We start from the raw sequence: 22,854 nt of genomic DNA on the forward strand, positions 1-22,854 counted from the left end.
CCACCTAAATTATATAATCTGATTTTTATCGAATATTGCTTTTGGCTCCCGAGTTCACAGGAGTCCTTTAAATTCAAACTTCAAATTCAGTGAAAATTAGTATTTTAATGTTTCAAAAAATTCCGAAAAACAATACATAGATAAATGAAGGTATAATACACAAGTGTGTAAATTTTCAGAACAAAATACGTTGAAATGAGGGCTGTGCAAAAAAGACAAATCTGAGGTTGTTTAACACATGTTACTATTCATCATTTCAGACCATAAATTTGTCTTTTTTGTACAGATCATGTTTTAAAGTATTTTGATCTGAAATTTTACACACAATTCGGTTACATTCTTATATACATGCATATTTTTTCAGAATTTTTTGAACCATAAAAATTTGAATTTGAATTTTTCAAAAATAAAGGCCTCCATGGCTCCCGGGAGCCAAAGCGCCATTCTCGATTTTTATAATCTATTGTATTTCCAAACATGATAGTTTATATTGTAGATTTTATAAACTAGATGACCAGATTATTATAATATCATAATCTGCTCTACCCAGCTAAAATGAGATTATAGATTACAAATGACGTGTTACCCTCGTAAACTTTAAGAGAATTACGCAGTGCCACCGCCACTTTCCTATTTTTCCTTGTAAACAGAGGGCAAACATGTCATTGTACAATTTAAAAGCTGGTTTATAGTTTATATAATCTGACCTCCAAACATGCTCATCTGGATTATTTTTATAAACCAGGTTATATAATCTATGTTCATAATCTATTATGGTTCCAAACATGGCCTTAGACTAACCACAATGAGAATAATATAGATACTAACGTAAATGCAACCTACGCAAAAAGTATAATGTAACAACTGATAAATGAGAAGAGAAAGAAATTGAGTAACTTAGAGGGTCCTTGGATCCAAGAGACTAAAACTAGTCTGACTAAAACTAGTCTGTTTAAGAGGCTAAAGTTCCAAGCACCCGTGACTAAAGAGAGGTTAAAACTAGTCTTGAGACTAAAATCTTTTAGTAGGGGTACCACTACTAAAATGTGCATTAGTCCTCTCTCTCTTCATTTAACTCCTCATGCAAGTCCTGGATTGGAGGGTTTGGAGGATAATAAATGCTCATTAACTTGATTTTAGTCTCTTTAGTACTTGGATCCAAGCATGGGTGAGGGTAGCAAGTTTTAGTCTCATTACTTTTAGTCATGGGACTAAAACGTATCCAAGCACCCTCTTAGCATGTTACTACTCCCTCTGTCACGGTTTAGAAGGCGTGCATGAAAATTCTCTAGAACCTAGGTGGTTATTGATTGGCTGTAAAATGAGTTTAAAAGTAACATTCATACTATGCGTGCATATAAAACTAGTACAACGGAGTACTAATTAGCTGCAAGGAGTAAATGCAATACGCCTTAAACCTTGTACGTTGTGAAAATGCACGCAAACTTAACCGTGCCTTCTAAACCGTGACGGAGGTAGTACCTCTATGAGTAACATAACGGATACCAAGACAAGATGAGTCTATAGCCTAATAAATGGTAGATTCAATGTTACTATCCCTTTGTTATTATCCATTGTGAAGGTAGTAACTTAGACAAATAACATATATATGTTACCACTTTATGTTACTCCTCATTTTAAGTAGTCTTACAACCACATACGATCGGTGGCAGTGGCAGTGTCAGGGTCAGAAATCAAATCATGTATGATTAACTTAATATTGTATAGTTAGATGTATGCATTTTAATGAATTCTTGGAATGATTTTTGTTTGAGATATATATGTCGTTGATGCAAAAAAAGTTGCGTAGCAAAATGACTACCGAGCTAAAGTGTGGCTTCGTAGAGCAAACCCTTTCGTCCGTCCCTATCCGGTACCGTGTGGACAAAATTGATGACCCAATCCGCCGATCCTTTTTAAAACGTATCCGCTTCACGTCCGCGTCGATTCATTTTCGGTCCAAATTTTAGAGCGAAATGCGTCGGCGCGTACGCGAAGCGGACACATGCGCTTTTTCGGTGTCCGCCCCAACCATCGCGGTCAACATTATTTATGATGGCCGTCTTCCTCGAGCCCACGCGTCAGCGTCTACGATCAGTCTATCTTTAATTCGAACGTGCGGTGGGTTCCGTCTCATGTGTTTTCAGAACCCACCCGTCCCCATCTCGCCACCTCGTCGGTGACCAAATCCTAGCCGTGTGACATGGCCGGCTCCTTCGAAAATAAGGGCAAGGCCCTCGTCTACCCCCGCGCCATATCCCCGTCGGCGTCTTCTCGCCGGCCTCGCCAACGTATCAACATTTTGTTGCACGAAGCGCGGTGGCACTAGGAGCACCGTGTGCCGCTGCCTTACCCCGATGTTGTCCTCCCGCACAACTGGCATATGGATCCGGAGAGAATGCCGAGGTCGATCGTGCCGCGGTCGACGCGTTCGCACACGGAGGAGGTGAGTCACCGTCGGCGTCTGCTCACGCCGGAGCAGCGGCTCAACCATGTCTACGCGACCAACTCCCCCAACTAGGAGCTCCGGTTCGCGATCGAGCACGAGGAGCAGCGCCAGCGTGGCGTGCGCGACGTGCAGCCAGGAGGCCCTCCGCCGCCCCCGCCGTCGTCAACGAGGAGGATCACGAGACTGAGGTCGCCTACCAAGTGGCGCTGACAGCTGTTCTCCGCGAGAGCGAGGAGGAAGAGCGATGTAATGCCGACGGAGCACCTGCGGGCGGAGAGCGTCGAAGGCCGTCGGTTGATGGAGCTAAAGAAGGAGGCGGAGGAGGAACGACGGAAGATGAAGGAGGAGGAACACGCCCATGTTGCGCTGGCACGGTCACTAGCACAGTCCGCGCCGGCGGGCTGATGATGGAGGCGCAGGTAGTTGCGCTCTGAAAGACAGCGTTCCCTTGGATCGACCGTGCGTTTACGCTGGTCGATCTCACCGGGCTCACGACGACGACGACGACAACGTCGTCTAGGGCTGCCTTCTAGTTTATAATTTTGTTATGTTTAATTAGTATAATAAAGACGCGTGAACTCCTGTCGGTCTTCGTGACCGACTTTTATTGTTTAGTTATGATTGTTTATTATTTTCGTTCTTGCTTTTTTACGCGCCGGTATTAATGGGTGAGACAGCGTTGGCGCATACCCGATACAAACGCCGAAGTGTATATTAGGCTGGCCGTAATGGTAGTATCATAGATACTATCATGCATGCGAACTAGGCAATTTCGATGAGGTGACATAGAATTAAATAAAGAAAGAGAGGGTTGAGTATCATATCATGATACCGTATCATATTAAATGATTTGCTACTATGTGTCTTGCATGACAATAAATAAACTACCCTATGATACTAACATATGATACTATGCATTACGGATGTGGTATCATATACTAGTATCATATGCATATGCATGATACTACCCATTATAACCAGCCTTAGCGTATGCTTGGTTGATCTAAATGAATGAAAAAGGATAAAATGATGTGTTTGGATCGTCTAGTTGGATTTGCTTTTACAGCACAGATTCAGTTGGACGTGCCAATTCGGCAACCACCGTTTTCCCCATGGAGAGCAACGAAACGAGGCGTTGCCACGCTGCGACTGCGTCTTTCCAAACGGAGAAGCGGACTCTGGTGGCCAGACGACCCCGGGGACACGGAGCGTGAGCGCCGGACAACGTTACTGCTGCCGTCCTGACACCCACCTGGAATTGCGTGGCTCCGGACACGCCGCTCCCACCCCCACCTCGCGCGAAAGAAATAGTGGTACTACTACAGTTGTTGGTACCATGCCACGGGAGGCGGTGCCGGGTACGCGCAACCGGCCACCCACCCGTCACCAGCGCGATGCCGTGGTCCTCGCCGAGAGGGAGAGAGAGAGAAAGTGTGGCAGCGCCGCAAGCGTGCGGTGTGGGGCGTCGTCGAGGCGCTGTCACTCACGCATGCACGCGCCCCACGGGCACGGCTGTCCCTACGTACTACGCACCGCACGGAAACCTACCGGAGCGTGCCGGTCTCCCCAGCGCTGTCGGTCCACGCTTCCACCGCTTTCAGTGCGGGGCCACCACGGCACGGGACGGAACAAACGGTTGGTGGCCTCGCCGTCCGTCCGATCCATCGTCTCGCCCAGGCGACGACGCGGGCGCCTGACCCGGCCGACGCCGACACTTGGCGCGGGCCGCGAGCGCCCCGGCCGCTGCCGCTGCCGCCCAGCGTGCCGTCGTCACCCGTCCCTCTCGCCGCTCTCTCCCTCGATTCATTTTTTTAATTTTTTTATTCACTCGTCCATCAGTCGGCGTCCCACTTTACGTGGTGGCTACGGGCGAAGCGGCTTTCTGAGAGGGATCCCATCGCGATCCCGATCGTGTCCCCGGGACGTCACGCATCCGCCCGTCGATGCGGGTTGAGCCTCATACGGAGGTAAACAAACGGCCAAACCGGACGACGTAGCGATCGAGAGGCCGTGTGAAGGAGGAGGAGGGTGCGCCGTGCCGCGTCGTCGAGCGCGGGGCGTGGCCGGCAGCGGCCACGTGCCCGTACGCCCACGCGGGCGGCGGGTCTAGCAGCTGGCCCGCCCGCCGGCTGCGTAGCGTACGTACGCCGACCGGACCGCTGCGCGGGACGCACGGATCGTGATGCGCCCGCCCGCCCGCCCGTCCTTCCGCGGGGCCCGCGCTAGCCCGTGACGTGCTGCCGCAACGTGCCGCCCGACGCACCGCCGCGGGGCGGCCCACGCGCGCGGCGGCTTTGATGCCTTTTGTTTATGCCATGGGAAGGACTCGGCCGGTTTTGCGTTCACATCCCCCTCAAAATATTTCCTTACAGATCCAATTTCTTCAAAGCGGTAGACAGTTGTGTGGAAAAAGCTCAAGACCCACACTACTACACTAGTGTGAGCTTATAGACATCACAAATTTGAGTATCATGTGTCTTTGGGATCCTCCACATATCTTGCGTTTTTTGTTAGATTTTTATCCGTGCCGCTTTCCCTCTGGTCCAGATCTAAGCTTGTTCACACATTTTATTATGCGTGAGTCTTCTAGAAATATGCAACTTACACTTTTACATCCTTATTTTTGTTTATGTTATAAGTCTACCAAGTCAAATTCTATATAATTATATCCTCAAATAACGTTGGATCCACAAGATCTCTAGATATAACATTATGCTTTGGACGAAAATTTGAAAGTATTTTCAATGCAACAAAAATTACAAGTAAGATGTGGCATGCCACAAGTCGATGACCAATTAGAAGATGGAGTTAAATTTACCTAACAAGCTAAGATGATTCTTTTAGTACTCCCTCCGTCACATTTAAAAGGCATGCATGTGTATCTAGATTGTCAATTTAAGTTATATAAAGTATATTATTTAACATAAAACTTATATCATTAGAAAATAGAATATCTAAAGTTGTAATGATATAATTTTTGTTATGTATGCCTTTCATTAAGTTGATCAAATTAACGACCTAGGTACATGTGCCGGACTTGTAAACTGAGACGGAAGGAATATCTAAGACACTTTTTGTTGCAGTTACAAATGTTTCTTTAAATTAGCAAGCAAATTTAGACATGTGTCTATACTTGTTTAGTTATGTACTTACTGTTGCATACAATTAGCTGAAACCAAATGAGCATGTTATATGGAAGGAGTAATGACATCTGTTTTTGTTCGGGGATGCACTAAAATGTACAGTTGCCATCATCTCGCATACTCCCGGTGGCTAAAAAAGATAGTGACATTTAGAATGTTTTCATTCTTGTTGTAGTTAATACATTGCTACAAAGTATTGGGTGCTTTCAGATATGTTGAATGCATACACATGTTGTTACTATTAAAACAGTAGCTAAAACTTAGTGAGCATGCACATAAGGCATAAACAATGACATTCACATGTGCATGCTGTAATTAAATCCGCATACGACAAAAAAATGTAGAGTTATCGTCATCTCGCACACTCATGGTGGCTAGAATAGATTGGAGTGTTATCATTCTTGTTGTACTTAATTCATTGCTACAAAGTATTACATGCTTCTAGATATGTTGAATGCATACACATCTTGTTACTATGAAAACAATAGCTAAAGCTGAGTGAACACACTCATATGGCATAAACGATGTCATTCATATCTGCATGTTTAATAAAATCTACATATGAGAAAGATATAGAATTCTCATCATCTCGCACACTTACTATGGCTAGAATAGACAGTAACAATTGGAGTGTTGTCGTTTTTTTCGTAGTTAATACATTGCTACAAAGTATTAGGAGCTTTGAGATATGTTGAATGCATATACATGTTGTTACTATTAAAACAATATCTAAAACTAAGTGAGCAGGCACATCCGGTATAACCGATGACATTCATGTCTGCATGGTATAATAAAATTCGCAAACAAAAAAAATAGAATTCTCGTCATCACCCGCACTCACGGTGGCTAGGATAGATAGTGACAATTGGAGTGTTATCATTCTTGTTGTGGTTAATACATTGCTACAAACTATTAGGAGCCTTCAGATATGTTGAATGCATACACATATTGTTACTAAGAGTAGCTAAAACTGAGTGAGTAGGCACATATGGCATAACTGATGAGATTCATATATGCAAGCTATAATAAAATCCGCAAAGGGCAAAATGAAATGTAGAGTTATCATCATGCCGCACATGCAAGGTGGCTAGAATAGATAGTGACAATTGGGTTGTTATCATTACTGTTGTAGTTAATACATTTTCACAAAGTATTAGGTGCTTTCAGATACGTTGAATGCATACACATGTTATTACTATAAAAATAACAACTAAGAAAGAGTGAGCATGCACATATGGCATAATCGATGACATTCATATCTGCATGCTATAATACAATCCGCATATGACAGAAAAATGTAGAGTTATCGTCGTCTCGTACACTAATTGTCACGATGGCTAGAATGATAGTGACAATTGGTCTGTTACCATTCATGTTGTAGTTAGTACATTGCTACAAAGTATTGGTTGTTTTCAGATATGTTTAATGCATACACATGTTGTTACTATTAGAACAATAGCTAAAATTGAGTGAGCAAACACATATGGCATAACCAACATTCATATATGCCTAGTATAGTAAAATCCGCATATGTAAAAAGAGATAACAGGAAGCATCTTCATTGCACTTAATATGTCGCTACAAATTACTATCTTGATATAAATGTATCGTCCAACATTAATTAAAATTTGAGAGCATTTTATGTCGCAAAAAAATATTTCCATTTTAGAATGAAGTGTAGCTTAGTCATCATCCTACACAATCATGGCTAGCTATTACTTTCACAAACATTTACGACAAAACATTAGCTAGAACCGAGTGAGCATACCCTTATTGATATGGACATGACCCCTATAGAGATGACCATACTTATTATGGACAAAGAGAATTATCAGGTGAATTCTAATATAAATTATATATACTAGAATTCACGTGATAATTGTCTTTGCACGTAATAATTATGGTTATATCTATAGGGTCATGTCCAAATCACTTATGACACAACCGACGACATTTGCTTTGTTTATGGTTACAGAAAAATGTAGAGCTATCGTCCAGTCACACACTCAAATCTACGCGATATTATTAAATATGCATACGACATATAAAAAATAACGATAAGTATTTCATTGCACTTAAAAATGTTGCTTCAATTACCACATGATACCCAATTTTGTTTAGATTGTAGTGAATTGTAACGCTATCATTGTCGTACACAATCATATCTCATCACGCACACTCAGAGCGAGCTACTACCATCACAGTTACAAAACAAATGAATACATTTTGTTATAACTTATATGCTACCATAAGTTTGTAAACGTTTTTTAGATACTCCTATGTTGATACCATTGGCTTAGACATGTTACTATTCACACTTCATTTATCACAATTGAACGACCACAATGAGAAGTCATGGATAACAAAAAGATAAATAGAACAAATAAAGTAATACTATAGATTGGATAGCATCTTTCTCCAAGGAAGAGTTTGCTGGAGCTAACCTAAACCACTACCATCTTCCTCGACTCACTACAAGTGAGGCAGTTAGTTCCCCTTCCTTTTGCCGGATCGTAGGTTGTGTTAGGGTGAGCAAACCCCAAATAAGCGATTATGACTTGTAGTCCGTTGGTGTTAGTCTCTTTTGGCGGCACTTTGGTGCTGAAGATGAAGCCATGGAGGATAGTTCTATTGCAGCTTTGTCCCTACCATGGTAGTGTTGATTTGAACGACGTTGACGCGTTGGCAACCACGTGATCTTATCGACCGACGCGGTTCACAATTGATTATCAGCCGTGTTTATTTGGGAGGTGTCAGCGCCTTGATGCCTTTTTTGTGGTGACCTTTGTCATGTAATCCAGCATCATCCTCTTCTCTAGGCCCTTGCTCGTCCCGGATGGACGTCACTTCCGTTTCATGGCAGGGTTCGATGATTTCTCAGTTGCATGTGTGGATGAAACTTTATTGTTACAACAATGGCGCGAAACTATAGTTGTTGCTACAATGGACGTGTCATTGGTATAGGTTCGCGAAGAAGACACATCCCATAATTCAATTGCTGGTGTGCTTCTTTTGTGTGTTTTATTCATTTTATTTAGTTGCTTTTATGCATTTTCTAGTGCACACAAACTTCATGCCCAACGCGTGACCGAGAAGGGACGGAACCACAAAATTTGTAACGGATCCAGGGTTGGGGCAATTCCGCGGATCCAGAGGGTCCGGATGAAAAAGCGGGCGTTACAATTGTAATGCCGCCACGCTAAAAGACGAGGGGCGGCGGCGCGGACAGTCAAACCGCTCCCGACTGCGCCGAGTTTTATTCCCTCCTCTTGCCGCTCCACCACTCGCTCCCCATTTCCTCCCTTTTTAACCAGCTGCTCCCCCCCACCCCCTATAATAAGGAGCGTCCCTCCTCCCTCTCTCCCACCTCCCAGATCCTGCACGCCATCCATCAGCTTGATACGCACACACCCATCCGCAACAAGAAAAAGAAAGGGAAGCCATGGCGCCCAGGACGTCCGACAAGACGGCGACGCCGCCTGCTGCCGCGGTCGCCGCGACCGGCCTGGCGCTCGGCGTCGGCGGCGGCGCCAACGGTGGAGGCGTCGGCCCGCACTACAGGGGCGTGAGGAAGCGCCCGTGGGGCCGGTACGCGGCGGAGATCCGCGACCCGGCCAAGAAGAGCCGGGTGTGGCTCGGCACGTACGACACGGCCGAGGAGGCCGCGCGGGCCTACGACGCCGCCGCGCGCGAGTACCGCGGCAACAAGGCCAAGACCAACTTCCCCTTCGCCTCCGCGCCGCCCGCCGCAGCCCTCACCGGCGACGGCAGCCGGAGCAGCAACAGCAGCACCGTGGACTCCTTCGGCGGCGACGTGCAGGCACCCATGCAGGCCATGCCGCTCCCTCCCTCCGTCGAGCTCGACCTGTTCCACCGCGCGGCCAGCACCGCCGGGGCCGGCATGCGGTTCCCTTTCAGCGGCTACCCCGTTTCGCACCCGTACTACTTCTTCGGACAGGCCGCGGCGGCCGCCGCCGCCGGCTGCCACATGTACAACCTGGCCCCGAAGGTCACCGTGGCGTCCGTGTCCCCGAGCGACTCCGACTCCTCGTCGATCGTGGATCTGGCGCCGTCGCCGCCCGCAAGGAAGCCCGTCCCTTTTGATCTTGACCTGAACTGCCCGCCGCCGGCCGAGCACTGATCGGTGGCCCGAGTTTATTTAGATGATATGACTGCTAGTTTTCTTTCGTCTCCTTTTTCTTTTTCTCTCCCTAGAAGGAAGAAAAAACTCCATGTACCTCCATGATGCTTAGTTGAGGCCCCCTTGCATAACAACGGCAGGGGCAGATCTGTAAATACGGTTTCTTTTTTTCGCCGGAGAGTAGTTGGCTTGAGCAAGAGAGCCAGAGAGATGGATGTATTGTCGCCCAAGACAGATCCTGCCGGCGTTGTTATGGACCGAATTATAATGAGTTACTTCTACTTTGACAGCCCAAGCGACCACTCGTATTTACTCTCTACTAGTACTCAGTTATTGAAGCATTTTATAGCAGATCTTTTGCTGAAACGGAAGATACCCCGAGTAGTAGATGGAGCAGAGTAAGTGCGTTTGGGTGGGTTTGCGCCCGTCGTCTCGTCTCGTCTGGCCGCTTGCTTGCGACCCATGCCACATCGTCATTATTGGCCGGTGGAAGAAAGGTCGGGTCGGGTCGGGTCAGCTCGTGCGTGCGCTGCATGGATCCATGCTCGGCCCCCACTACGTGTCCAATTTACTGCTGCTCCTACCACTCCATATCGCGCTCACGATGAATCGCAATAATAATAAACAAGGATATGCGCGGACGGTCCCTTGGAAAAAATGTCGCCGTCTGCGTCCGGCCTTTGGAGCTTTAATTTAACCTGGCAGTACAACAAGCGTAAAAAAAAACAAGATAGAGTAAGGTAAATCCGCCGGTGCGCTCGGAGCCGCCCTGCCGACGGAGGATTTTGTATTTTATGTATTTCTAGTCGAGCTTTGCTTTGGCCAAGTCTTCTTCTCGCAGCAGCACGATCGAAGTGTCCGGTGTCAGATCGTAAACAGGAAAAAAATAATCAGCGCTCCTGTGCCGTCGTACGTGGCGTCCACTCCAGGCTGTTTCCTGCGGAGAGACGTAGGCGAGGCATGTGGATAACGAACGAGGTAGGGGAGGCGCGTAGTAGCAGACGTGAAATGAGTTGTTATTATTAAATTAACGGAAAGCGGTGGCGCGGCGGCCAGCAGTGCGGTGCCCACTCTCTGCGGGGCGGGCCCGCGGGGACGCTTCCGTTCCGTCGGTGTGGGCGGGGCAGGGCGTGGCCCCGTACGGCGGAGGATCGCGACCGTGTGCGCGCGGTGCGCGGGGTGGGGCGGGTGGTTGGTCGCCCTTTTCCGCTCGTGACCTTGGGAGTAGCGTGAGCGTGTGGGCGACGCGCCCACGGGCCACGTGTGCCGCCGCTGCCGGCCACTCCCTGCCTGGATCCGCGCTGCGGCACCGCGCTCCGTGGCCACCCTGTGGCCTCCGTGGGACGTGGGGAGTGCGAGGGAAAGGGTGGAGTGGGTGGGTTGGTGCGGGTGGTGCGTGTGCGTGGCGGGCGTAGAGGATGGGGCGGGGAGACCTGGCGTGGTCGCGGCAGACAGGGGGCGGGCCCCGCGCGCGGGAGCGGCGGGCATCGGGGTGCAGTGATTCGCGCGGCGGCAGTTTCGTTCGCCCTCGCCTTCGCTGCGGCCGCGGGGCGTGTGGGCCCCGCGCGCGGCGCGGCGCCTGTTGCCTGCTGCTGCCCGATCCATCCGTCCAGCCAGCTACGCGCACGCACGCACGCATGTCGCCACTGGATGGATGGATGGATGGATGTGGCTGGCCGCCGGTTTCGTCGCGGCTCGCGGCTCCTCGGGTAGTAATTGTTTATTGTCCTCATGCGTGCGTAGACGTCATACGTGCTCGCTGGCGACGAGGGGTCCAGCTAAATTAGCTGCGGCTAAACTGGAAGCCGGCAGTATAATACTCCTCCGTAATTCCGTTGATGGTTCGGTTCGAAAGGGAACGCGCGCGGTCCGGGCGGAATTCGTCCCGTCGGCGTACGTGGAACGGTGGCCCGTTGGCACGCGGGGTGCGAAATCCACAGTTTCGATCTGGACCGGTGTAGCCGATCATGTTTCTTTTTGTTTTTCTTTCTCTCGCGTTTATATAATTACTAGTACAAATGTCCGTACGTTGCACCGGATGAAAAAGTAAGAATAACGTGCTCCTTATGTCATTATGCATCAATTTATATATCCATTTTAATAAACATTGATAATAATATCGTAAAACATAGGAATTTTCTTAATTTTAATAAAATATAACGTTTTAGCAAAAGAGCATGTAATCCCTTCATTTCTTTTTAGTTTAGCAAAAGAGCCCGTGCGTTGTAATGGGAGAAAAGTAAATCATAATCTACAATGATCATGAATAAATTTTGTTGCATCACTCAGATACACTATGATTTTTAATTTCATGAAATCATAAACATTTTCTAAACTCATGCACATATTTGAAAGCATGAACATTCGATTATACCACATATCATTGGAAAATAGTATCTGGTGTTGAGCACCATGTTTAAGCAGAGAGTTACAACTTGAAAAGAGGTGAATACCGCGGCATAGAGGGGGATAGAGTTGGCGTTGACGGCGACAAGATTGTTGATGTAGACCGCCGTCATGCTCCTTGCCTCGTCGGCACTCCAACGCCATTGGGAAAGAGGTGGAGAGAGCCCCCTCCTTCTTTTTCTTTGTTGCCCCCCTAGATGGGAGGAGAGTTCCCCGTGTGGTCCATGGCCTCCATGGCAGTGGAATGGTGGGAGCCCCTTCGAGACTGAATCTCCCTCTTTGTTCTCTTTTGTTTCACGTTCCTGTTTTCTATCCCTTCACCGTTTCTTAAATGCCCGAAGATCCGTAAATCCGATCGAGCTGCTATTTTGAGGGGATTTTTATCCATAAATTAGCTTTCTTGCGCCGGAAGAAGAGCCCCAACGGACTTAAGGGGTTCCCACTAGACACGACCCCGCGCGTGGGGGGTCCAGGCACGCCCTCGTGTCTATTGGAGGTTGTGGGCCTCCGTTTGCGTTGATGCCACCTCTTCAAAATTTAATATATTCTAAAATAATTCATCGTAAATTTTTGTCGCATTTGGACTTTGTTTGATATGGATATTATACGAAACAAAAAACGTACAACAAACAAGTACTAGCACTTGGCACTGGATCAAAATATTAGTCCAATAAATCATATAAAATATTGCCCAAAATATGTGAAAGTTGTATAATATAAGCATGGAACAATAAAAAATTATAGATACGGCGGAGACGTATCATCATCCCCAAGCTTAATTCCTGCTTGTCCTCGAGTAGGTAAATGATAAAAAAGATAATTTTTAATGGGTAATGCTATCTAACATAATCTTGATCATATATCTAATCATGGCATGAATATTAAGATATGAGTGATTTAAGGTAATAGTCTATCATTTGATAAAAATACATCTATACTCAGGTTCACTAGCAAACATTCTTGTCCTTTTAAAATAACAATGCTAAAGAAAGCTATTTCTACAAAATGATATAGTGTATCATGCTTGGTCTTCCTAGCATAAGGTATAAATCATGAGCACCCCGGTGTCAAATCAAGCGATTGGATCGTACTTTTTAACGCGCTTCAACTTTTTATTACTCACACAATACATGTGCGTGAACCATGGATATATCATAAAGGTGGAATATAATATGTTGGTAGGTTTTAAAGTTATAAAATTGAAGAAGAAAGTCTTGCATCTACTCGGCGTATCAACGGGCTATGGAGATGCTCATCAATAGATATCAATGCGAGGAGTAGGGATTGCCATGCAACAGATGCACTAGAGCTATAAGTGTACGAAAGCTCAATATGAAAACTAAGTGGGCGTGCATCAAACTCTATAATGAAAAATTTCCACTAGTATATGAAAGTGATAAAACAAGAGACTCTATATAAGAAGAACATGGTGCTTCTTTGAAGAACAAGCGTGGAATTAGCGTGCCCCTTGTCTCTTTTCTCTTATTTTTTCCTTTTTCCTTTTTCTTTCTCTTTGTTATTTTTTTTATTTTTGTGGTGGGCTCATTTGGCCTCCCACATTTTTCATTTTTCGTCCAGAGTCTCATCCCGACTTGTGGGGCAATCATAGTCTCCATCATCCTTTTCTAACTGGGATAATGTTCTAATAATGAATAATGATGATCATTAGACTTCTATTTACTTACAACTCAATATTACAACTCGATACGTAAAACAAAGTATGATTCTATATGAATGCCTATGGTAGTGTACCAGGATATGCAATGATCTAGTGTAGCAAAAGATATCAAAAAATTGACAAGCCATTGAAAAATCATGCTAGCTATCTTACGATCATGTAAAGCAATATGACAATAAATGCTCAAGTCATAAAAACGGAAGCGGTGGAAGTTGCATGGCAATATATCTCGGAATGGCTATGGAAATGCCATAATATGTAGGTATGACGGCTATTTTGAGGAAGATATAATAAGGCTTGTGTGTGATAGAGCGTATCATGTCACAGGGTTTGGATGCACCTACGAAGTTTGCACCGTCTCTCGAGTGAGAAAGGGCAATGCACAATACCGTAGAGGCTAGCAAATTGCAGAAAGGTAAGAGTGCGTATATCCATGGATTCACATTAGTCATAAAGAACTCACATACTTATTGCAAGATTTTTTTATCTCTCTTGAAGCAAATCACTACTCACATGCTCCTAGGGAGAAGGTTGGGAGGAGTTAACCATCGTGCGACTCCGATTATAACAACACAAAGAATTTCAATCAAGGATAAATTATGCTCCAACTTCATCGCATAACCAGAGACTATAGGTGCATGTTTTGAGAATCACAAACATTAACATCAATATTCTTACTAATTCACAATCATCAACTAGTGCACCCACACATTACTATCTTAATGTCGCAAAACTATTGCAAGGAATCAAACATATCATACTGAGTGATCTACAAGTTTTATGTAGGATTTTATGACTAACCATGTAAATGACCAATTCCTTTTGACTCTATAAATAGGTATAAGTTAAGCATGAGAGTTTAATTTTTTCTACAAAAGAGCACGCTCTAATAAATGTAAGTGAAGCAAAAGATCATTCTATAAATAACGGTTTTCTATATGTAGAGAAACATACAATTCAAACTTCAAATAATATAAGTTATCTTAATGTCGCAAAACTATTGCAAGGAATCAAACATATCATAGTGAGTGATCTACAAGTTTGATGTAGGATTTTATGACTAACCATGTAAATGACCAATTCCTTTTGACTCTATAAATAGGTATAAGTTAAGCATGAGAGCTTAATTTTTTCTACAAAAGAGCACGCTCTAATAAATGTAAGTGAAGCAAAAGATCATTCTATAAATAACGGTTTTCTATATGTAGAGAAACATACAATTCAAACTTCAAATAATATAAGTGAAGCACATGAACATGGTGCATAAAATAAAATTTAAAACTAAACACAAAATATGCTCCAAGATTTACGCATATCACGTGAACGAAACAAAGACGAAAACATAACGATACTTGTTGAAGAAAGATGGGATGCCTTCCGGGGCATCCCCAGGCTTAGACGCTTGAGTCTCCTTGGATATTTACTTGGGGTGCCTTTGCCATCCCCAATCTTGAACTCTTGCCTCTCCTTCATCTCCTCATATCGAGACCTCCTCGAACTTCGAACGCATCATCCACACAAAACTTAACAGAAAACTGGTGAGATCCGTTAGTATAATAATGCAAGTTATTACCTTAAGTACTATTACAAACTCATTCATATTTTTTTGCATTGTAGATACTGTAATATAACTTCTCCATGGCTTATACCATCGATACACTCGATAGTTTCATCAAAACGAGCAAAACAATGCATCAAACCAGAATGTGTCAAAAATAGGACAATTTGTAGTAATATGAACATTGACCGTACTTCTCTAACTTAAGAGATTCTAAAAAATTAGGACAAAATAAAAAAAATATTCTTAGCATCACTTTTGAAAAATTCAGAAACTTTGGACGTTCCACTAAAAAATGTAAATTCACGCACTACACCCAAAGATTTTGTTTTTGCACCGCACATACCAATAAGCAATCTAATCATTGTAAAGGAAAATCCTGACACATTATTTTTATAATACAATGTATTTATACAAATGGGTAATTATTTTAGTTGACAAGTTTCTGTAATCAAGATTCACATTTTTTCCATGGGCATGCACAAAGTTCAAGGCTAGCCCCCACTTCAATGGCGCTCGTCCTTCTCACTTTCACTTTTCTTTTTGAAAAAGTTTTAAGTTCCCAACTTTATCTTTTTTGTTTATTTTAAAAGCACACACCATAAATAAATAACTCTCTAAAACTTCCAGGTTGTCTCGCCAGCAGCGTTATCTTTAAAGACATTAAGCCATGCATAAAGTGCTCAAGTAATGGATCCACCCGAATCCCAAGGTATATCAAAGCCAATTTTCATAAAAATTATTTATAATTAAGTAGTGAGCACAAAGTGATGTATATCATGTGACAACAAAGTCTAACTCTCTTCCTATGCATTGACATGTCATAAAATAAAAATATATTCACACAAAGTAAAGGCCAATACATATCATAAGTAGTTTCTTGCAATTTTATCGTATTGGAAACATAGAGAGGTGAATATTTGGTTCCTTTCACATAATAATGGCAAGTAGGTGCAGCAAGAACATGCATATTATATCCATCAAAATCATCATGTGAAGTGGTAAAACGCAACCCATCAATATAATCCTTAATAAGTGCAAACTTCTCCGATATAGTGTAGTTGGGAGAATTCAAAAATATAATAGGACTATCACGCATGGGTGCAATAGCAACAATTTCATGCTTAACATAAGGAACTATAGCAAGTTCATCTTCGTAAGCATAATTCATATTATCATCATGGACACAAGCATAGCAAGCATCAATTTCATCAAAAAGGGGTATTTCTAAGAATCAACGGGATCATAACACTTATCATAACATTCATCCTTCGGTATGCACGAAGAGAAATTAAACAATGTATGAGTTGAAGAGTTACTCTCATTAGAATGTGGGCACGGGTAGCTAATCCGCTCTTCTTCCCTTTGTTCATCGCTCTCCTCCTCATCTTTTTCATCTAATGAGCTCACAGTCTCAAAAATTTCTTCTTACATAGATTCGTGCAAAATATTAATATCTTCCAAGGGAGCCGTCATTGTTTAAATAAATTCATTAATATCATCATTGTATTCATCATTATCATTGAAATATTTAAGTATTGCAAAAAAATTAGATTTGTAAGGAACATCATCATAACTTTCAAGCAAAGAAGCAATTTCATAAGCACCTTTAAAAGCAACACATTCTTCTATTCGTTCCACGTCATAGTAATCATATATACCCTTAGCATAAGAAGACAAGGTTTTATTATCATTAAATTCACATTGAAAAGGAAGGTGTAGACCCTTAATCTTGGAGCAACAAGTATAATCACATCTCAAACATGCATCCCAAGAAAACCAATGCAAAATTCTAATTTGATCCCATAAGTGTTTCACTTTTTGAGATAAGAGATAATCCCTAAAGTATTCACTTTGATCCAACGTTACTCCCATTATCAAGTTGAATGGGGATTTACTTAGGATTATCAAAGTAGTGTTTAATATTTTTCACATAACGAGCATCAAAGGTTTAGGAGGTTCCCGATCTCCATGAGTAGCAAGTACACCTAATTGTTTTGGTATTTCGTGTTCCATATCCATAACTAAAGATAGAGCACAACTTAGAACAGAAAATAAAAACTACTTAGTGACAAAGCAAACAAGCACACACGAGAATATTCACCCCACACTATTGCTCCCCAGCAACGGCATCAGAAAAAGGTCTTGATAACTCACAAGTGTAGAGGTTCGTTTGTAGCCTCTTCCGGTAAGTAAGAGTGTCGAACCCAATGGGGAGCTAAAGGTAGAATTAATATTCTCTCAAGTTCTATCGACTACGGATACAACTCTACGCGCGCAAACACTTATTTTACCTAGAACAAGTATGAAACTATTTTCCGGAAAAATAAAGTGCAAGTAAATAAAAGTTAGGGGTTGTTTAGTAGAGAGCTTTTTGTGTAATGCAAGAGAAAGATTGTCCATAGGCAATTGAATATAACATGATAGATACTTATTATGTGCAATGAGGGAGAGGCATACACTAACACACTTTCCATACTTGGATCATATGCACTTATGATTGGACCTCTAGCAAGCATCCGTAACTACTTGAAATAATTAAGGTAAACCCAACCATAGCATTAAACATCAAGTCCTCTTTACTTCCATAGGCGCACAACTCCCTTACTCGGGTGTAACTTTCTGCCACTCTTGCCACCCACTATAAGCGAATTATGAACATATTGCAAACCCTCCAGCGCGTATGCTTCATGTGTGCGCATCATGGAAGGCACCTTAGGACAACATCATATCAACACACAACTCATATCAATAACATCATATCACAATTAACCCGTAGGACATAACGGATCTAGTCAAACATCATAGGATAACCACATATCATTGGGAAATAGTATGTAGTGCTGAGAACCATGTTTAAGTAGAGAGTTACAACAGCAAAATAGGTGCTACACCGCTGCATAGAGAGGGAGAGAGTTGGCGTTGACGGCGATAAGATTGCTGATGTAGATCGCCGTCACGCTCCTTGCCCCGGTGGCACTCCGGCGCCACCGGGAGAGAGGGGGAGAGAGGACCCTTCCTTATTCTTATTCCTTGGCCTTCCCCTAGATGGGAGGAGAGTTCCCCCTCTGGTACATCGCATCCATGGTAACGGAGGGACGGGAGCCCCTCCGAGATTGGATCTCCCTCTGTGTTCTCTTCTGTTTCGCTTTCCTGTTTTCTTGCCCTTCACCATTTCTTAAGTTTCCGGAGATCCGTAACTCCGATGGGGCTGAAATTTTGAGGGAATTTTTGCCCATAAATTATCTTTCCTGCGTCCGAAGAAGAGCCCCAACCGACGTAACGGGTGCCCACTAGACACCGCCCCATGCCGGGGGGGGGGGCAGGTGTGCCCTGGTGTGTAGTGGAGGTTGTGGGCCTCCATTTGCTTTGATTCCACCTCCCCAAAATCGCATATATTCCAAAATAATTCTCATAAAATTTTATCGTGTTTGAAATTAGTTTGATATAAATATTCTGTGAAACAAAAAACATGCAACAAACAGAACTGGCACTTGCCACTAGATCAATATGTTGGACCAATAAATCATATAAAATGTTGCCAAAAATATGTGAAAGTTGTATAATATTGGCATGGAACAATAAAAATTTATAGATACGATAGAGACGCATTAGTCCTTGAGTTGATCCATCTACATTATATGGTTTTAACTGTGCTAATCCGATTATTATTGATTAGTCTTTCGTCTCCAATAACAAACTGTTCATGTGAGAATGGTGAAGAGTTTGCGAGATTCATTGGAACTAACTATTAGAACGGTTCACTTATGAAGAGGATGTGGGTTCCCAAATGTCTTCTTGAGAAGGTCCTTGTAAATTTCATAACGACATCTCTTAGGAAGAAGAGAAACCCCGAATCGAAGTCTTCACAAAGACAAAGATCGTCATATGATCATGCTAACAATTATGTTTTGCATGGAAGGACTGAAAAGAGTCATGTGTATGAGCACTTTAGCATGAAGCACTATGTTCATAAGACTAAGAATTTATGTACATATTCTTTTGAGTACTCTAACCCTCCTGTGAAGCGTAGTATTAGGGCTTCATTGCCTAAGTTCTTTGATGCTGCACTAAGGCTCATTGATTCTAAGCCACCTCTCCACATATGGGTGGTTAAGAAGAACTAATATCTTCGTGGAACATCGGCTCTGAAGATCGAATATGATATAACTTGAAGATTATATCCGGAGGCCCGAAAACACTCCTGTCTAGATGCAAGAAATCTAATGCAAATAGTTTGACCATTTATATCATCTAGATTTACTGTGACACCCCGATGCCGACGTTCCAGAAGATTCCCCTTCTATTCCGTTTTCGTCGTGTGTCTATTTCCTTTTGTTGCATCATCATCGCATCATGCGCATCATCTGCATTGCACCGGCATCTCGTTGCCGCCAGTTTTCAAAACTTGCATTCGTTAGTAGTTGCCGGTTCTCGTCGTTGTCCGTTCTGAGTCCAACCGTACTCGCACGCGCCCCGCGGCACCGTCGAAACCCTGTTTTAAAAGTGTGCGTAAAACTTTCTCTGATCGGGGTGAAACTTGGCATGCGGTCGTGTTTAGTTATAGCTAGGCCGCCTGTCGAATTTCGTCGCGATCGGAGTCCGTCTGGTACCCGAACGGTCGACCATAGCGGCACCGCCTTCGGTCTACCGTCGGACGTTCGTCGGTGTTTTAAAACTCGTTGCCGCGCTGCCCATTCTCCCTCTCGTCTCCGAATATCCCCTCTACATAGTCGTGTACCCGTTCCCGCGTGCGGAATCGTTCGAATCCGACCCCGCGGTTGGATCCGGAGCGCGATTTCGGTTAACCTAGCCCCCCATTTGTTATAAATAGGCCTCCCCCTAATTTTTAGGAAAACCCTAACCCCCCCTCGTTTTCCTCCCGCAGCCTCCTCCCACCTCCTACTCATGCCGCCGGGCCCGCGAGCCCACGGCTGGCCCGCCAGGCCCGAAACCGTCGCTGTTTCCCGTGCTCCCCGCGTCCCGCAGCCCGAGCCTCCTCCTCCGAGATCCTCCATGGCGCCGTGCTCCCACGGCTTCCCCGTCGCGCGCCGCCGCCTCGCCTCCTGCAAGCCTCGCCGCCGGCAAGACGGATCCGGTGTCCCTCGCAGCCCCTGCCGAGCTCCTCTTCGCCTCGCCGCTGTCACGCCCAAGATGCGACCCTATCCTCAATTTGGCACGAAGGCCTCGTTAGGGATAGAAGTGCATCTCGTCGTGTTGCCAGAATGGATATCGTTATAAGTACATGTACTAAAAAGAAGAGATATATATACAGAGTTGGCTTACACTCGCCACAAGCTACATCAGAGTCACATCAGTACATTACATAAACATCAAGAGTAAGAGCAGGGTCCGACTACGGACGAAAACAAACGACAAAAGAAGAACGACGTCCATCCTTGTCATCCCAGGCTGCCGGCCTGGAACCCATCCTAGATCGATGATGAAGAAGAAGAAGAACCAACTCCAAATGAACAATCAACGCGCTCGCGTCAAGTGACCTTGACCTGTACCTGCAACTGGTGCGGCAGTAATCTGTGAGCCACAACGGACTCAGCAATCTCATTTCCAAAGGTATCAAGACTAGCAAAGCTTAATGGGTGAGGTATGGTTAAGTGGTTAGGTTGCAGCAGCGGCTAACCATATATATTTGGTGGCTAAACTTACGAGTACAAGAAATAAGAGGGGGAAGAGCTACGCATAACGGACGTGACTACTGATGATCAAATGAATGATCCTGAACACCTGCCTACGTCAGACATAACCCCACCGTGTCCTCGATCGGAGAAAGAACTCACGAAAGAGACAGTCATGGTTACACACACAGTTGGCAAGTTTTAATTAAGTTAACTTCAAGTTATCTAGAACCAGTGTTAAACGAAGTTTCCACGTTGCCACATAACCACGGGCACGACTTTCCGAAAAGATTTAACCCTGCAGGGGTGCTCCAACTAGTCCATCACAAACTACCACAAGCCGCATAGAAGTCCTCAATCATGAAGCTCGCGATCTCGTCGGATTCCCTAGTGGAAAACCTCAACTCTGAGGTTACCCAAAGCATCACCGGAATCCCGATGCACAAGATATCTCGTCAAAGGTAAAACTAATCAAGCAAGGCCGCCCGACGTGTCGACGATCCTGATAGGAGTCGCGTACCTTGTTCTTAGGACACGGCGGATGAGCTAGACGTCGGGATCGCTAAACCTCCGGGTGACCAGAGGGGCGCCGGACATCGCTCAGGTGGGGCCAACACTCATGAGGAGCACTGGCCCGGGTGTTGATTAAATTATCCTCGGGGTCCGGAAAGTCCCTATGCAATTTTATTAGGTGTTTAGGCAAATGTAGTACCAAAGTTGGGCCTTGCCAGACCAGCTTTAATCTAAAACGAATTATCAAGGGGGTCCCCATAACAACCCCGATCGTGTTAGGAGCGCTCATTTATGGAACATAACACCGGTAGTCGGAAACTAAGGGGGCAAAGGTGGAACAAAACACCAGGCTAGAAAGGTCGAGCCTTCCACCTTTTACCAAGTATATAGGTCCATTAAATTAAATAGCATTAATATGGTGATAAGACAAGGAACCCATGTTATCACATGGAAGCATCTGCACCTGCAACTAGCAACGCTAACAACAAGGTTAAGCAAGCAGTTACATAGCCAATCAGTGGTTTGCTAGGTTGAACAGGTTGAAGGTTTTCATGGCATTGTTGAGAGGCTGATATTTAATATGTGCTAGGCAACGAGACATAACGACAGAAATGATAAAACTAGCATGGCAATGATAGTAATGGTATCTGGGGAAATGATCATCTTGCCTGAGATCCCGCTGAGAAGAAGAATGACTCCGACAAGTCGACGAACCAACATAGTTGAACGGGTCCTCACATTCCGACACGCTTGCAGAACTCTATCGAGACGGAGCAAACCGGAAACAAGCATCAACACAGATATTCACCACAGAAAAAGCAAGACATGATGCAAACCCTAATATGATGCATGATCAGTTCATCGATGCACGGAATGGCATGGCAATTCACCTCACGCAAACACTACACATTAAATGAAGCTCAATATGCAACGAGTTGCATACCGACGAAACTCCACGATTAATTATTAGTTCACTCCCGTTAATTTACCAGCAATGTTAAATGTTTTTTAACATGACAAGGGGTGAAGCGACGGTTCTACGTGGCATCCTAGTAGGGTAACACATGAGACATAGATCGGAGCTACTTACAAGAGACATGCAACACAAGACAATTATGCCATGAATGCGTCATGCATGCGAGTTCAAACATCATGGGCAAGAAGAGAAGGAAACATGTGTCGCCACGGCGAGCGAGAGGGGAACTATGTCGACAAGATGGAAACGATGCCACGGAAACGTTCCTATCCCGATAACTCGTCGAGATAACGTGCCAACGTACTGGGAACGCGTGCGGGAACGGTAAATAAAGATGGGGTGATCCCGGTTACC

At 44.5% G+C, this 22,854-nt stretch overlaps 1 protein-coding gene across 1 annotated transcript; it reads left to right on the top strand.

The window, feature by feature from the left end:
- Positions 1–8,894: 8,894 nt before the first annotated feature.
- Positions 8,895–10,028, top strand: LOC123443693 (ethylene-responsive transcription factor 8-like). The gene has a single exon (XM_045120195.1). It carries the CDS (start codon positions 9,035–9,037, stop codon positions 9,731–9,733), a length of 699 nt encoding a protein of 232 aa, XP_044976130.1. The 5' UTR covers positions 8,895–9,034; the 3' UTR covers positions 9,734–10,028.
- Positions 10,029–22,854: the final 12,826 nt, after the last annotated feature.

This window comes from Hordeum vulgare, chromosome 1H (genome assembly GCF_904849725.1).
Source record: "Hordeum vulgare subsp. vulgare chromosome 1H, MorexV3_pseudomolecules_assembly, whole genome shotgun sequence".
Taxonomy (NCBI): Eukaryota; Viridiplantae; Streptophyta; class Magnoliopsida; order Poales; family Poaceae; genus Hordeum; species Hordeum vulgare.

What these genes read in the sequence shown, in the direction of transcription:
- LOC123443693 (XM_045120195.1), top strand. Translation starts at nt 9,035, where the DNA reads ATGGCGCCCAGGACGTCCGACAAGACGGCGACGCCGCCTGCTGCCGCG.